Source organism: Antedon mediterranea, chromosome 2, assembly GCF_964355755.1.
Source record: "Antedon mediterranea chromosome 2, ecAntMedi1.1, whole genome shotgun sequence".
In the NCBI taxonomy this organism is placed as follows: domain Eukaryota; kingdom Metazoa; phylum Echinodermata; class Crinoidea; order Comatulida; family Antedonidae; genus Antedon; species Antedon mediterranea.
Genome location: NC_092671.1, coordinates 15667412 through 15685461, shown reverse-complemented (window position 1 = coordinate 15685461; position 18050 = coordinate 15667412). Strand labels below are relative to the sequence as shown.

At 34.0% G+C, this 18050-nt stretch overlaps 1 protein-coding gene and 2 long non-coding RNA genes across 3 annotated transcripts; 2 read left to right on the top strand and 1 right to left on the bottom strand.

Annotated features, from left to right (window-relative positions):
* The first annotated feature begins 3125 nt into the window (after positions 1-3125).
* On the top strand, positions 3126-17530 carry LOC140040560 (peroxisomal trans-2-enoyl-CoA reductase-like). Its single transcript, XM_072086593.1, has 8 exons — positions 3126-3390; positions 4861-4994; positions 5186-5351; positions 5568-5649; positions 5761-5857; positions 16341-16445; positions 16850-16964; positions 17393-17530. Exons 1-8 carry the CDS (start codon positions 3270-3272, stop codon positions 17479-17481), a joined length of 909 nt encoding a protein of 302 aa, XP_071942694.1. The 5' UTR covers positions 3126-3269; the 3' UTR covers positions 17482-17530.
* LOC140040563 (uncharacterized) lies at positions 6410-7959 on the top strand. Its single transcript, XR_011842740.1, has 2 exons — positions 6410-6780; positions 7211-7959. It is a non-coding gene; the product is annotated as an uncharacterized lncRNA (long non-coding RNA).
* Positions 7626-8512, bottom strand: LOC140040562 (uncharacterized). Its single transcript, XR_011842739.1, has 3 exons — positions 8433-8512; positions 7956-8075; positions 7626-7765 (listed from the first exon to the last, which is right to left on the bottom strand). It is a non-coding gene; the product is annotated as an uncharacterized lncRNA (long non-coding RNA).
* Positions 17531-18050: the final 520 nt, after the last annotated feature.

Here is an 18050-nt window from a genome sequence, read left to right as displayed (position 1 = left end):
TTTCTGCCTAAGTCAGCTGTGTGACTTAGGCAATTAAGGAGAGGAGACTCATGATTTTTTAAATAAAATAAGAAATACATTTTTATACTATATTTTTTAACCCATTTGTTACAAATTCTTTCTCTTTTATTGCTACTTTCCTTTTCTAAAATCATCAGTATTAATTTTAATCCGAAGAGCTAATGCTATTAAATTTTGTTTACTTAAAGGTAGCATTTTTTGTATATAGATGATATCGACAGCCTCATAACAAAAGTGTCTAAGTCATAATTTTTTTTTTCTACCTAACTCACTGCTTATATCAATATGCTATATTTTTTGTGTTTCTGCCTAAGTCAGCTGTGTGACTTAGGCAATTAAGGAGAGCTGACTTATGATCTGCCTAACTCACTGCTTATATCTTTATTCTGCCCTCTGTACATTATCTGAGTGCTTTTATATACATTTGCACATGCTCAGATCGTTTTTTTGTGTGTTTCTGCCTAAGTCAGCTGTGTGACTTAGGTAATTAAGGAGAGGAGACTCATGATTTTTTAAATAAAATAAGAAATACATTTTTATAGTATATTTTTAACCCATTTGTTACAAATTCTTTCTCTTTTATTTCTACTTTCCTTTTCTAAAATCATCAGTATTAATTTTAATCCGAAGAGCTAATGCTATTAAATTTTGTTTACTTAAAGGTAGCATTTTTTGTATATAGATGATATCGACAGCCTCATAACAAAAGTGTCTAAGTCATAATTTTTTTTTTCTACCTAACTCACTGCTTATATCAATATGCTATATTTTTTGTGTTTCTGCCTAAGTCAGCTGTGTGACTTAGGCAATTAAGGAGAGCTGACTTATGATCTGCCTAACTCACTGCTTATATCTTTATTCTGCCCTCTGTACATTATCTGAGTGCTTTTATATACATTTGCACATGCTCAGATCGTTTTTTTGTGTGTTTCTGCCTAAGTCAGCTGTGTGACTTAGGTAATTAAGGAGAGGAGACTCATGATTTTTTAAATAAAATAAGAAATACATTTTTATAGTATATTTTTAACCCATTTGTTACAAATTCTTTCTCTTTTATTTCTACTTTCCTTTTCTAAAATCATTAGTATTAATTTTAATCTGAAGAGCTAATGCTATTAAATTGTGTTACTTAAAGGTAGCATTTTTTGTATATAGATGATATCGACAGCCTCATAACAAAAGTGTCTAAGTCATAATTTTTTTTTTCTGCCTAACTCACTGCTTATATCAATAATACTATATTTGTTGTGTTTCTGCCTAAGTCAGCTTTGTGACTTAGGCAATTAAGGAGAGCTGACTTATGATCTGCCTAACTCACTGCTTATATCAATATACTATATTTGTTGTGTTTCTGCCTAATTCAGCTGTGTGACTTAGGCAATTAAGGAGAGCTGACTTATGATCTGCCTAACTCACTGCTTATATCAATATACTATATTTTTTGTGTTTCTGCCTAAGTCAGCTGTGTGACTTAGGCAATTAAGGAGAGCTGACGTATGATCTGCCTAACTCAATGCTTATATCTTTATACTGCCCTCTGTACATTATATACATTTGCACATGCTCAGATCGTTTTTTTTTGTGTTTCAGCCTAAGTCAGCTGTGTGACTTAGGCAATTAAGGAGAGGAGACTCATGCTTTTTTAAATAAAATAAGAAATACATTTTTATAGTTTATTTTTTAACCCATTTGTTACAAAATCTTTCTCTTTTATTGCTACTTTCCATTTCTAAAATCATCAGTGTTAATTTTAATCTGAAGAGCTGATGCTATTAAATTTTGTTACTTAAATGTAGCATTTTTTGTATATAGATGATATCGACAGCCTCATAACAAAAGTGTCTAAGTCATAATTTTTTTTTTCTGCCTAACTCACTGCTTTTATCAATATACTATATTTTTTGTGTTTCTGCCTAAGTCAGCTGTGTGACTTAGACAATTAAGGAGAGCTGACTTATGATCTGCCTATCTCACTGCTTATATCTTTATACTGCCCTCTGTACATTATCTGAGTGCTTTTATATACATTTGCACATGCTCAGATCGTTTTTTTGTGTTTCTGCCTAAGTCAGCTGAGTGACTTAGGCAATTAAGGAGAGGAGACTCATGATTTTTTAAATAAAATAAGAAATACATTTTTATAGTATATTTTTTAACCCATTTGTTACAAATTCTTTCTCTTTTATTGCTACTTTCCTTTTCTAAAATCATCAGTATTAATTTTAATCTGAAGAGCTAATGCTATTAAATTTTGTTACTTAAAGGTAGCAGTTTTGTATATAGATGATATCGACCGCCTCATAACAAAAGTGTCTAAGTCATAATTTTTGTTTTGTTTTTCTGCCTAACTCACTGCTTATATCAATATACTATATTTTTTGTGTTTCTGCCCAAGTCAGCTGTGTGACTTAGGCAATTAATGAGAGGAGACTCATGATTTTTTAAATAAAATAAGAAATACATTTTTATAGTATATTTTTTAACCCATTTGTTACAAATTCTTTCTCTTTTATTGCTACTTTCCTTTTCTAAAATCATCAGTATTAATTTTAATCTGAAGAGCTAATGCTATTAAATTTTGTATATAGATGATATCGACAGCCTCATAACAAAAGTGTCTAAGTCATAATTTTTGTTTTGTTTTTCTGCCTAACTCACTGCTTATATCAATATACTATATTTTTTGTGTTTCTGCCTAAGTCAGCTGTGTGACTTAGGCAATTAAGGAGAGCTGACTTTATGATCTGCCTAACTCACTGCTTATATCTTTATACTGCCCTCTGTACATTATATGAGTGCTTTTATATACATTTGCACATGCTCAGATCGTTTTTTGTGTTTCTGCTGCCTAAGTCAGCTGTGTGACTTAGGCAATTAAGGAGAGGAGACTCATGATTTTTTAAATAAAATAAGAAATACATTTTTATAGTATATTTTTAGTCGCGTGGACGCGACTATATAGTTCACTATGTCGGTCGGTCGGTCGGCCTGTCGGTCTGTCTGTCGGTCCGGTATCACTATGCGTTTTATCGCTTTTTGTACTCTTTGAACTGTTTTGATGTACAGAAAAGTTTTAAAGTACATTAATTTTTGAAAGTTCATTTTTTTTCTGAGAGCACGCGACTTATGGCTGTTGGCCTTGTTAATTTTATGATATAGTTTTCCCGGTTATTTATTGTGTTCAGAGCTTTATATGGCTCTGATTGTGTTATTGGTAGGACGCCCTCTATATTTTAGTTTAGAAAAACATGGCAGCGTCCAGGGTATCGAGTGTGTTTCGCACTGGATTGTTTGTGGATAAAGTTGCAATTGTTACCGGCGGTGGAACAGGAATTGGACGGGCAATTGTACAGGAGTTGTTGCATTTAGGTGCCTTTAATTTAATCTTTTTATTTGAACGACAGCAATAATCCCAGCTTGCTAACTTAGGTCTAGGCTTGAATAAAAGTTAAAGCAGGTCTCGATCAGTCAGGCGGTGAGGGAGAATCCGGGACGATTCGGCCCACTTTTTGTGAGATGATTCGGTCCACTTTTGGGCCGAAACATCCCACTTTGTGGGCCCAAACGTCTCACTTCAAATTCATATTCATTTTTGTTTTATTTATCACTTTTTTAAAGGTTTTTAACAATCCGTATTTTATTGATATTGACAATGTTGATATAATTAATATATAAAATAAATTACTAAAAAAACCTAATTTTATATTCAATTTATTACTTCGAAAACTTATTTATTTCGTGCATTCTCCAAGCAGTCAACAAAGGGCGTAACTTTTCAAAATGTTTGCTTTATTTCATCTTTATCCCTAGTATTATTACTACCCCATAGATAGTCTCTCTGAAAATAAAGTTTTGGGAAAGAAGCTTATTTTATGCTTTTTATAACATTCATATCAAAGCCGATAAATTTAAGTGTACCGCATCGTCTCAGACAAATTGTGTTCTTGGGCATCTTTGGTGTTTTTATTGATAGTTCCCTTTGTTTTTCTTTTCACATTGATTATCTTGTTGGCAAGTGCAATAGACTGCTTGGGCTGATGTGGTGTATATTGTAAACATTTTGACAGGCAAACCAAACTCCACCTTTATTTTTCAATTATTCAATTCTGAACTTTAGTTCTGTTATTTTTAATTCTTTTTCAAAAACTCAGTCTACGCGCATTCAGCGTCTGCATAACCGTTTTTTACGCTACATCAGCCCATAAAGATATTATAGTGAACTCTAACTATATTATCTCTATGATCAGCCACAACCAGAATCCTGATTTTCATTTTCATGTCCTATCTCCCGAGTCCCGTAAAACCCTTTTTTGATCTTGTTTTTTTTTATAAATGTGTTAATTCTTTATTTGACTGTGACTTAGTTAGTAATTTTTATTTTAGAGTCCCCTGTTGTCGTCTTAGAAGAAATCCTACTTTCCATATTCTTTTTAGTAGAGTAAATGTTTTAAAAAATGGTTTTATTAGTAGATTAATTCAAAGTCTTTTACTTTAAGAAACCCTGAGTTAGACATTTTTAGTAACAATCTCCGTAATTTTCGTAACATTGTTAGTAGTTTAGTTTAATATTTTTTATTGTATGTGTACGTGTTTGTCTGTGTTCCCTCCTGTAAGTGGTGAACCATGAGTTCACTGTTGGTTGGGAAATGAAATAAAAATAATTATTGGAAATAGTTATTTGATTCACTGTGGTTTTCACAATTTCGCACCTCAATCTTTTTTGCTATCCAATTTAATAACATTCACCCTCTACACGGCGGTGATGGTGAGTAATTGTGAAGTCTTATCTTTTTTTCATTAGGTTTGAAGTTACAATTGCGCCTCTTTTTGTTTGTGTAGGTTGTAAAGTTGTAATTGCTTCAAGAAATGAAGAAAGGTTGCACAAATCTGCAAATTGTTTGCGGCAAGAATTACCAAAAAACTCGCCAGCGGAGATAAAATCCATTCAGTGCAATATCAGGAAAGAGGAAGAGGTAGGAAACAAGACTGAAAAAAATAAGAATACAAATAGATCTTGTAAAAAATCACTCACTAAAGGTCTCCAATTAAGGACCTCCCTCCACTTATATTGGGTCCTGAATTGATATTATTTTAAAACTAGGGAGTCTAACCTGTACTATGTTATAAATGTGTTGATGTGTTTTATATCATTGTTATACTATAGGTTAAAAATCTTATGTCATCGACATTATCGGCATTTGGAAAAATTGATTATTTAGTGAACAATGGGGGTGGTCAATTCGCAAGTCCAGCCTCCGCGATACGTACTAAAGGATGGAATGCTGTCGTGGACACCAACCTTACTGGAACATTTCTATGCTGTAGAGAAGGTAGGGCATACATACATCATGGGGATGTGATATTTTCAAGATTCATTGCAATTTTTAAATAATCGTAAGATCCATTTAAAACCACATGCTTGTTGTATATTGTGTACAGTACTTAGAATAGAAAAGATAAGATAAGCTGACTCACTAAGGCTATGTATGTAAACTAAATGTTGTCCCATTTCCAGAGTAACAAAATTCTAACTTTTTTTTTTGCAGTTTACAATGCATGGATGGAAGAACATGGAGGTTCTATTGTAAACATAGTTGTTGATCTTTGGAATGGCTTTCCAGGTATGGCGTAAGTAGTATTCTAGTATTAATATGAACTACGGTTCATTGATGTATACCCTTAATATTTAGAATACATGACTAATCAAATGTATAATTAACAAACTTTTTGTTTTTTAAGACACACATCGGCAGCAAGAGCTGGCATTGTAAACCTGTCAAAGTCATTATCATTAGAATGGGCTCATAATGGTGTACGCATCAATAATGTTGCACCAGTGAGTAGTAAAACTTTGTATTTTAACACACATTATATTTTAATTGAATAAGAGTTGGAATTGTTATAGTACAGTAAAAGAATTGCACCTGGTAAGGTCAAAACACAGTTTGTGCTGACTTACTAGCTGCATTATGGGAATATGTTTGATCCAAAAAATGACCATGGTAATAATGTATGTACAGCGCTTAGAGATCACAACATTAGGCACTTTTTATAAATCCAGGATATTATTATCCCACAGTTCATGAAAATGAGACCAAGCATACCAGCAAATGTAATGTGTTTAAACTTAATTCATTGATCATATTTGCTTTCTTAATGTCAATATATTTATATAGCACATTCTACAATACACTGTGAACTTACTTGTCACACTTTTTAACTACATGCTTCTCCCATAATGGCCATGTCATGCCAGTGCGCTATTTCGTCTGTCTACGGCAGTTGCCGTGTGTGCTACTATTAGTCTCGAAAGATGTACTAGGTTCTTTAAAGATGTATTGTCCCCCTGAAAAAAAAAAAATTTTCAATATTTTTGTTGAATAGGCCATTTTAATTGCACATAAAAGTTATTCACTTTGACCTCAATTTGGATTGAAAAAAATAATTTTTTACACGGGAAAATCGCAATTTAATGCAAAAATTAACCAACCGGAAGCTATTTGTCTGGAAGACAAATGTGTTCCGGTTTAATTTAACCCTTGACCTGAGTTAGCTCATAAATATTCATATTGTATGGATACATCGTGTGGATGATGATGCTTTCCAAATCAACAGCCAACAACGATAGCAATGCATGCGTGCGAGAGAGTCGAATAGTGATGCGAGACGAATCTTGAAGAAAACACGAAAACTATAGCTAGCAGAATGCTAAGTTAGAATTACAGTTGGTAACTTTGATGTTGAATCTTATTCATTTAGGTGAGTTTTTGTTTCGCTAACAGGAGAGGCCTAGCTAGGCCTAGGCCCGAATTTGCTGCTACTGTACTACTACTACTACTAACTAGCACTGACAGTCTCGAGTAGCCTAAGTGCTGCCTACTTCTGTCTCTAGAAGTAGAGTGTAGTAGGCCTAGGTAGTACACTGCTAGCTAGGGATACAGTAGACCACCACCAGAAGGGATGTATTTTTGTTTTAATCATGATGAATTGGTTTAATTTTTAAAGATTTCAACTATCTATTCGGCAGTGAAAATTTTAAAAAAAAGAAAATCTAAATATTGTTTTGGATGTTTTACTGATGCAATATTTTAAAAATATTTTCTGTATCAAATGCAATAGGTTCAAATTAACATTCCACAAATAAACATTTTATGCAGATATTTTGACACAAATTTCTTTTTTTTTTTAGGTTGATTGATTGAACAATAAGAGCAAGTAGTGAGAAACATAAAATGTGTCGTACAGTGGCAACATTCACAATTTATTGAAACGTTTCTTACTATTAAAATGACACTTTGTAATGGATGTGAACGATCTTAGAAGACTATAGCTGTCGTAATTACTGCCACAATCAACACATTGATAATTAGTAGACAAATTGACACAAAAAACAATACAGCTGAGGAATTCAATAAGATATACTGTATATATATATTTTATTAACTCCTTTTGCACTGTAATATTTACAGTAAAATTATGAAGTGTAAGTAAATTTGAGAAATTTATCCTGTGTACTGTTGTAGTAGTTTTTTTTTTATTGAATGTTATGTTTACAAAATAATATACTGTACATATAATACAAAAAAAATTATACAATATTTTACAAGCTGGACAAGAATATTTTCGCCGAATGCAGCAGGAGAGTCAGAAATATTTTTCCTGCAATATCCAATCATATTCCAATACCGAGTCTATCATTGTTGTCTTTGGGTGACCTCTGTTCCAGTCTTCATCAGCTCAACGTCTTTAAAAAAAGTAAAAGCAAAGTATGAAAATCTGGAAAAAATAGATCATGCATATTTAGTGAAAAATTGGGCTAGTGAAATTGCTTACTTTGACATAGTCAAATAAGTATACTACCTTTCTATGGTAATTAAAACACATTACTTATAATGTTATAACTTATAAAAAGAGAAAATAAATATTTGACTTACTACAGTACAGAGAACATTTGTTTGTGTTGTAAAATGGCTAGGCTGGCTTTTCCCCTCTGTCTACTTGTACAGTGCTGCTGGAAGGTTCTCAATTTCAGGCTTGTATTGCAACCATTTTCCCTGAAAAATGTTTGTTTTATTTTTATCATAAAAATTAGTTAAACAAGCTTCAACTGTAAATATATATGGTACAGCAAGCTGGCTGTATTTTCGGAATGTAGCTAAGATTGATGGCATATAGCCTAGGCCAGTCTATGAAGAGTACAATGTATAGGGCCTAGCTGGGCATCTTCTGCAGGGACCCGATTGTCACAGTCTGCTTGCTACTAGCCTAGTAATATGCAGCAGCATGTATTAATTATTCTAGGCCTAGCCCTGAACTGAAAAAATCCCAGGCTAAGTTAATTAATTTACCTTCCTGTTATTATTGCGTTATATATATTATTATATTTAAAATAACCGTCTAGGCCTACTTACCGACAAATTAACAGCTCAGCTTTACATACGATCAGGCCCAATTGCATGTTGCTGCAGACTGTCCGCCATGCGGTATGTCTACTAGAGGGAGTTTGTGTCCGCCAACCGGTACCTTGTGAAATTGCCCGACGATTCCATTTTACAGTGGGTAATTACTGTAACTAGTACAATTGCCCGGCGATTCCATTTTACAGTGGGTAATTATTGTATCTACAGTGTGGTAGACCGTCAATTACTCGTATTGTTATTACTTATACTGGTATTTGATATACTGTGTGTAGTTTTTTGTTCTTTTTAATTAATAAATGACCTTTTAAAATTGTCTATTGTGATTTTTTAAAACATTGACGAATTAGAAAATATTGGCAACAGAGGGCGCTATTTTTACATTTATAACAGAGCCATAATGAAGCTAACAGAGTACACCCCCTATTGAATTACAACAATAATACGTTGCATGCTCCTACGAATTTTACGCATGTTTTGGGGGATACAGATACCCTTCCAGTATCTATATACACCAAGGGATACAATATATCACGGTCGACTGTATAGAAAAGGTACCCCCGTGACAGATTGAACACCCTATAACAGTTTAATAACTATCTATTTGTGTGCAATTATTACGGTCGACTGTCTACTAGGTACCCCCGTGACAGATTGTACCCCTATAATAATAGTTAATAACTATCTATTATAGGGGGTGCATATTACGGACCGTCTAGAATATTAGGTACCCCTGTGACAGATTGCACTCTCTATATTATAACAGTTAATACTATCTAATATGCAGTTTGTCCACCAGTGGAAGTTTTTGACTTTTTTAACGAAATAATTTGTCTAGGTGTGATCGTGTATTTGGATGGGGAGGGGGTGGGGGAGTTCATGTTTGGTCGATAATATGTTGAACGGAGGGGGTAGGAGGGGGTATGGTGTGCATGGATATGCCTACATCGTGTGTAACTGTAACAGTGTCCGCCAGAGAGAGCTTTTAAGTGCATCTTTATATTAATTTATATTTACATTTATATGGATCAATTACAAATTATAACAGGCAACATGTACGTTATACATAAACGTCAGATAAGCCGTTGATTTCATCGCCCAAAAAACGTGCCAATATTTGTTATAACGTAAAAGATATCCCAACTATCCACTAAAGAGAGAGTTTATTAATTTACAATATTCTGTCACCGAAAAAAATATGATATACATTAAATTTTTTTAATGATAGGCCTACTTCCAGACGGTGACAAATTAAGAGTCTTGACTATACATCGTACCGTTTTTTAATGTCCGTTTAAAAATAGCAGAGAAATGCAGTTTGTTTTAATAGGCCTGAAGATATAGGCCTAATATGCAGTTTGTCCACTAGAGAGAGTTTTTTGACGGGCCTAAGTTCTTTTTTTAACTAAATAATTTGTCTGGTTGTGATCGTGTATTTGAGCTTGGATGGGGAGGGGGAGTTAGTTCATGTTTGGTCGATATGTTGAACGGAGGGTGCGGGAGGCGGGGGTATGATGTGAAGGGATAAGCCTACATACACCGTGTGTAACTGAATTGTCCGCCAGAGAGATTTAAAGGGCATCTTTACATAAATTTGTATTTAGTACATTTATATGGATCAATTACAAATTATAGCAACAGGTACGTTCTATATAAACATCAGATAAGCCGTTGAATTCATCGCCTAAAAACGTGCCAATATTTGTTATAACGTAAAAGATAGCCCAACTGTCCACTAGAGAGAGAGTTTATTGAATTACAATATTCTGTCTGTCATCGAAAAATATATGATATAGGCCTACATTTCATTTTTTTAATGTAATATTTCCAGACGGTGACAAATTATGTCTTGACTATACATCGTACCGTTTTTGAATGTCCGTTTAAAAATAGCAGAGAAATGCAGTTTGTTTTAATATAAATAAGGCCTAATATGCAGTTTGTCCACCAGAGGGAGTTTTTGGACCTAAAGCTTGGTTCCCACTAGAACGTAACGCAATGACGCAAACGCAACGCAAGCGTTTTAACCAATGACAAGCGAAGTTATAGAAAGTTAGCAATCACAAGCGAATAAGCCATCGCTTGTGATTGGTCAATTCACTTGCGTTGCGTTACGTCCTTGCGTTGCGTCGCTAGTGGGAACCACGCTTAAGTTCTTTTTAACTAAATAATTTGTCTGGGTGTTCGTGTATTTGAGCAAAGGGGGAGGGAGTTCATGTTTTGTCGATATGTTGATCGGGGGGGGGGGGGGGGTGGGGTATGGTGTTTAATTACATTAAATGTACTAAATACAAATTTATGTAAAGATGCCCTTAAACTCCCTCTGGCGGACAATTCGGTTACACAAGGTGTAGGCCTATCCCTATACATAAATTTTATATGAATCAATTACAAATTATAGCAACAGGTACGTTCTATATAAACATCAAATAAGCCGTTGATTTCATCTCCCAAAAACGTGCCAATATTTGGAGTTGGGGGAGGTATAGTGTGAAGGGATAGGCCTACATTTGGCGATATTCTGTCACAGAAAAAAATATGATATACATTTAATTTTAAAATGTGATACTTCTAGACTGAAACAAGTCTTGACTATACACATACACATCGTACCGTATTTGAATGTCCGTTTAAAAATAGCAGAGAAATGCAGTTTGTTTTAATATAGATATAGGCCTAATATGCAGTTTGTCCACCAGAGAGAGTTTTTTGACGGGCCTAAGTTCTTTTTTTAACTAAATAATTTGTCTGGTTGTGATCGTGTATTTGAGCTTGGATGGGGAGGGGGAGTTAGTTCATGTTTGGTCGATATGTTGAACGGAGGGTGCGGGAGGCGGGGGTATGATGTGAAGGGATAAGCCTACCTACACCGTGTGTAACTGAATTGTCCGCCAGAGAGATTTAAAGGGCATCTTTACATAAATTTGTATTTAGTACATTTATGTGGATCAATTACAAATTATAGCAACAGGTACGTTCTATATAAACATCAGATAAGCCGTTGAATTCATCGCCTAAAAACGTGCCAATATTTGTTATAACGTAAAAGATAGCCCAACTGTCCACTAGAGAGAGTTTATTGAATTACAATATTCTGTCTGTCATCGAAAAATATATGATATAGGCCTACATTTCATTTTTTTAATGTAATATTTCCAGACGGTGACAAATTATGTCTTGACTATACATCGTACCGTTTTTGAATGTCCGTTTAAAAATAGCAGAGAAATGCAGTTTGTTTTAATATAAATAAGGCCTAATATGCAGTTTGTCCACCAGAGGGAGTTTTTGGACCTAAAGCTTGGTTCCCATTAGAACGTAACGCAATGACGTAAACGCAACGCAAGCGTTTTAACCAATGACAAGCGAAGTTATAGAAAGTTAGCAATCACAAGCGAATAAGCCATCGCTTGTGATTGGTCAATTCACTTGCGTTGCGTTACGTCCTTGCGTTGCGTCGCTAGTGGGAACCACGCTTAAGTTCTTTTTAACTAAATAATTTGTCTGGGTGTTCGTGTATTTGAGCAAAGGGGGAGGGAGTTCATGTTTTGTCGATATGTTGATCGGGGGGGGGGGGTGGGGTATGGTGTTTAATTACATTAAATGTACTAAATACAAATTTATGTAAAGATGCCCTTAAACTCCCTCTGGCGGACAATTCGGTTACACAAGGTGTAGGCCTATCCCTATACATAAATTGTATATGAATCAATTACAAATTATAGCAACAGGTACGTTCTATATAAACATCAAATAAGCCGTTGATTTCATCTCCCAAAAACGTGCCAATATTTGAAGTTGGGGGAGGTATAGTGTGAAGGGATAGGCCTACATTTGGCGATATTCTGTCACCGAAAAAAATATGATATACATTTAATTTTAAAATGTGATACTTCTAGACTGAAACAAGTCTTGACTATACACATACACATCGTACCGTATTTGAATGTCCGTTTAAAAATAGCAGAGAAATGCAGTTTGTTTTAATATAGATATAGGCCTAATATGCAGTTTGTCCACCAGAGGGAGTTTTTGGACCTACAACGTTCTTTTTTAACTAAATAATTTGTCTAGGTGTGATCGTGTATTTGAGCTTGGATGGGGAGGGCGGGGGGGGGGGGTTCATGTTTGGCCGATAATATGTTGAACGGAGGGGGTGGGAGGGGGTGGATGGTGTGTAGAGATAGGCCTACACCGTGTGTAACTGAAGTGTCCGCCAGAGAGAGCTTTTAAGTGCATCTTAATTTACATTTAGTACATTTATATGGATCAATTACAAATTATAGCAACAGGTACGTTCTATATAAACATCAGATAAGCCGTTGATTTCATCGCCCAAAAACGTTCCAATATTTGTTACAACGGTAAAGATAGCCAAACTGTACACTAGAGAGAGAGTTTATTGAATTACGATATTCTGTCACCAAAAAAAATTTGATTTACATTTAATTTTGTTAATGTGATACTTCCAGACTGAGATAAATTATGAGTCTTGACTACATCGTACCCTTTTTTAATGTCCGTTTAAAAATAGCAGAGAAATACAGTTTCTTTTAATATAGCTATAGGCCTAATATGCAGTTTGTCTACCAGAGTGAGTTTTTAGACCTACGCTCTTTTTTAACTAAATAATTTGTCTGGGTGTGATCGTGTATTTGAGCATGGATGGGGAGGGGGAGAGAGTTCATGTTTGGTCAATATGTTGAACGGAGGGGGAGGGGTATGGTGTGAAGGGATAAGCCTACACCTTGTGTAACCGAATTGTCCGCCAGAGAGAGTTTAAGGGCATCTTTACATAAATTTGTATTTAGTACATTTATATGAATCAATTACAACATAGCAACAGGTACGTTCTATATAAACATCAGATAAGCCGTTGATGTAATCGCCCAACCGTTTACGTTTATTTATCAATGTTAATTTAATGTTGAAATCCAGTCGATTTTGGTTTACATGATATGTTTTCAATGTTGAAAAAAGATTGAAAGTAGGTAGTTATAAATTATGCTTTCATGTTTTAACCCTTTTACAGTATTACGTTTCTTTAGCAATCTCATTTCAACGATAATTTAACGTTATAATCGAGCTGGCTTTTGGTTAAAATGGCAACATGATTTGAATTGAACATTGTGTTACGTTTATAACACAATATAATGTTAACGTTAATTCAACGTTAAAATCCAGTTGGCATTTTTGGTTAAAATGACAACATTTTTTCCACATTGAATAAAGGTTGAAATTACATATGTGTTAACGCCATTATTACGTTTGTTTTTCAATCTTATTTCAACGTTAAGATGTATTGTCCCTTTGACTAATTCAACAACAAAAAAATTATTTTAAAAAAAAGTTGGTCATTTTGAAGTATCATAATAGTTCTTAACTTTCACCAAAAATTAGTCGAAAACAGTTGATTTAAAATTAAAACAAAACAGTAGACACAAGTATGAATATTTTCATAACCCAATTTATCCATTTTTACTAACTTAACTTATTTTTAAATGCAGATGTCATTTGTCCATTCGTCTACAAGCCTTTCGTTTTACTATTACAAATGTCTTAATTAAATGCACTGCACTGAAGGGTGCAGTATGTTTGAATTTACAGTTTGTCTGTAATATTTCTGCTACAGTATTCTGTAGTATTCTGAAAGATATGCTACTTAAATTAAAACAACAATCATAATGAATGTTACATTGATTAAATATTAGGCCTAAATTATTACCCGAACCTTACTTTCTTAAAAAAATACAAATAATAAGTCAATCTATCAATATTCATGATAGTTAATACGCTTGCTCCTATGGAATTTATAAATTATATCTCAGGTTTAGGAAGTCTTTTTATGTTTTTACATTGTAATGTTTAATGTCTTTTGGAAACTCAGACCAAAAATCCTTTTTTTTTAGATTCCACACATCATTTTTTTAACAAGGCTTGTTCTTGTCATCTGTTTTATAAAACTGTATGTACTGTGAAACAATAAAAATGATATGAAAAATTAATATGATTTTGAAATTATGAAGAATCAGATATACAGTAATTCGGTAAATAATGGCCAATGTAGTACACAGTAGTAGTATAACAATAATTGTATAATAATATGCTGCGCAGGAGGCCCGGCCTAGCTATGCTAGTTAATAATAATAGTATTACAAAACACCTCGGATATGTCGACGCAACTCTAGGAAAAGTGACGCTTTAGTAACGCAATTTACTTACAGAAACAAAGTACATATAATTTTTCCCTCTAAAAAAATGGTATCGTCAGGAATATGTTCCCCCTGGCAGACATACCGTCTTGCAGACATTACAGAAACAAAGTACAGATATTTTCCCTTTAAAAAAAATGGTATCGTCGAGAATATGTTCCCCTGGCGGACATACCGCCTGGCAGACATACCGCATGGCAGACAGTCTGCAGCAGGATCTCTATCATCAGGCCAGGGAAACCCACAGTCGAGTCGCGTCGATCTCTGGTGGTGTTGTTTAGACTTGCCCCAAGTCTGTATTATCTTTTTTTTTTATTTATTTGTTTTTATTTCGACCGCGATTTTTGTCTGAAAATACAGACTTGTGAAACACGTATAGAAATCGATTTTCAGACCGCAAACATACGATAAGAATGACGTAGGTTATCATACCGTATTTGGCTATATGGGGCGGGCGGTATGTAAATATGGATTTCGAATCAACCAATGATCATTAATTTGTTTCAAAATGAAAGAGATCGAGTACGTAGGCCTACCAGTGCTTAATGTACGATCGAGACTGTTGAAATATAAAATAGTAATGCCAAGTTGTTTTGTTTATTAATTGTTTAGTCCTTGGCCTAGGCCTCTTTCATAGGTCCTACTCAACTCGCACGTATGACCTGCCAAATAAAACGCCAATGAAGTAGGCCTACATACCACCGGCACACAACAACAGGGCTACACCACCACACAGAACAGGACAGGGTCTGGGTGGGAATTAAATCAAAATTATCTCCGCGTAATAAATGATCCATTCAATGTTTGGTTTGCGGATAAGCTAGCCTATCATATATCAAGACGAGTTTTCATGTTTCAAAGATCCCATCAAATGTTTACCAGACTACTAGGCATATGAAATAATTTCTAGCCTTCAGAACTTTCATAAATGTACCCAAGTACACATTTTCTAAACGTAACATAGCGCATGCGCATCATCTTAGTTGTTGAGTCTTTGAAATTCTGAAATATGAATATTTAAACGGTGTACGAGAGAGCAGCCAATCGCATGCAGCTGAAACTAGTCAACCGGATAATCGTATGCACCAAGAATTCTTGGTGTCAAACCACGTGACTTGTGCGTGTTTCCCCAGACGGAGTATCCAAAATCAAGTAGTATACGTATGAAACGCCATATGTGCCAAAATATTTATCTTTTAACTAATATTAAGACAAAACTCCGTCTGGAACCCAGACTAGGTGTTGTTGTACGTACATACAACGTGCATCGTCCATTGTTAGATCAGATCTCTGCTGTGTGGATGCTCATTAACATATCATGCATATGTATGAGTTAGCTCTACCGGCCTAATTTCTGAGCCGATGAGTTCGAAAAAATGGTAAACTTATTTTGATTTTTTTATAAGCGAAATCAATATTTTTTTCGGATTTTTTTTCGGTGGAAGTGAATAACTTTATGTTAACTACAAAACGGTCTATTCAAAATTTGATTTTTTTCATCTTTATTTTTCATTTTTTGGGGGACAATACATCTTTAAAGTGCACATGAGCTGTGTACATTGGATCTACGGTTTATAGTCGCCCTTATCCAAGAACAACCACTAGAGCCATGGAGCAAGTGAGCCTTGAAACTTTGCCATAAGGTTCCACTGTCTTAACCACTCATTCAAATTGGTCTGTTTATAAACAGGGAACTGTGTACTCCGAGACAGCCGCAGCAAACTACCCTAATCCTGAATTATTTAATCAAGTTGGACCAACAGTACCAGCAAAAAGATTAGGAAAACTTGAAGAGGTCAGAATCAACTCTTAATAATAATTAAACAGCCTTTCACACGTGTTCCGGCACAGTTCTGGTCCAGCGAATCAAACGTCAATGTTTTCACGATGCTCCATGCGGCTATGCACCAATTTATATGGTTGACAAACATTGACATTGATTAGGTTTGCCGGAACAGGTGTGAAAGGCCCTTTAATTATTATACTGTATTACTGAACTAGAAAATTATACACAGATTCTTTTTTTGGTGTAGACTTTTTATTTTGTGTAGAAATTTATTTTGATTATATTCTACTAATACTTGTATACTATTTAACAATGTATTTTCTAAAACCTACTTGTTCTATTTTTAAAATAATTCATTATTGTGAAGTTGAAACATAGTAAGCGTTTAAATTTGTATAATTTCTTTTGTGTAGATTTCTGCTGCAGTTTGCTTCCTTCTGTCTCCTGCCGCTTCTTACATAACTGGAGATACTATCAAAGTTGATGGAGGTTCTAGTCTTTATGGCCATCCCATGTGGGAGATTCCAGGTATTTATCAAAACCATATAATACAGTAGTTTTACTTTATTAAGTGACAAAATAAAATCACAATAACTACAAAAATGGGAAAGTCACTCTCAACACCCTTTTCGGTCAACAGCAGCACTTAGGCGATTACATGTACAGCAGTTATAAGCTTGGTTTCAACCATTATAATATATCTATGTTCCAACCATTATAATATGTTCAAACTTAACAAGCAATGCAACAACCTAACGCAAGTGATTAGTCAAATTACTTGCGTCTTGTTATGTCCTTGCGTTCAACAAAACTTAAGCTTTTGTCACTTTAAAAGTAATATCTAAAAAAACTTGTATAATATAAAATGCAACTTTGGCATAATATATATTATCATATTACCAAAATTAAATGAAATATATTTTATTATTTTGATAATTATTAATATTTTCTTACAGATCATGATAAATATCCTGTGTATAATTGGGATGAGGATGAGCAGGTCGCAAATGAACAATTCAATAAGATGACAAAATCAAAGTTATAAATAATGGTAAAAGAAGAAAATAAAGATTTGTAAATGGATTTTAAAAATAATATATCTGCAGTTAATAAAATAATTAAAATATAATTGTTGAATGTCGAACATATTAGCAAGTGGCATTAAAACAATATAAGAATTTTGGTAACCAGCCTATATATTTTATATTAATCAAAGGCACAATTTTTACATACTGTAATTGTGCGATGTGATGGTAACATTCTAATGCAATGAAACCTAATGTTAGTGCATATAATTTTCAAAAAAATAAAGAATTCTGTTACTTATGCTGACTTATACTGGATTGGGTGTCACTCACTCTGCAGTGTATTTTGGTGGGAATGCATAATCAATCATGTTTGCTTTGATTTTTCCACTTTAAAAATACATACAAAATAAAATATAAAAGTAGTACTTTCCTTTCAACTTATATTTAAAAAACACTCAAATCAATGTGACAATCTTTAGTACATATTTGGAACCCAAATTACAATTGTCAGAGACCCTACACCCACTAGAATTGACATTAGATAAAATATTTAATAAATTATCAATAGAATTGTTAGGATACTGTC

Excerpts from the sequence above, each read along its gene's own strand:
- LOC140040560 (XM_072086593.1), top strand. The coding sequence starts at position 3,270 with ATGGCAGCGTCCAGGGTATCGAGTGTGTTTCGCACTGGATTGTTTGTG. Across the intron at positions 3,391-4,860 it reads ACAGGAGTTGTTGCATTTAG|GTTGTAAAGTTGTAATTGCT; the intron begins GTGCCTTTAATT and ends TTGTTTGTGTAG. Across the intron at positions 4,995-5,185 it reads ATATCAGGAAAGAGGAAGAG|GTTAAAAATCTTATGTCATC; the intron begins GTAGGAAACAAG and ends GTTATACTATAG.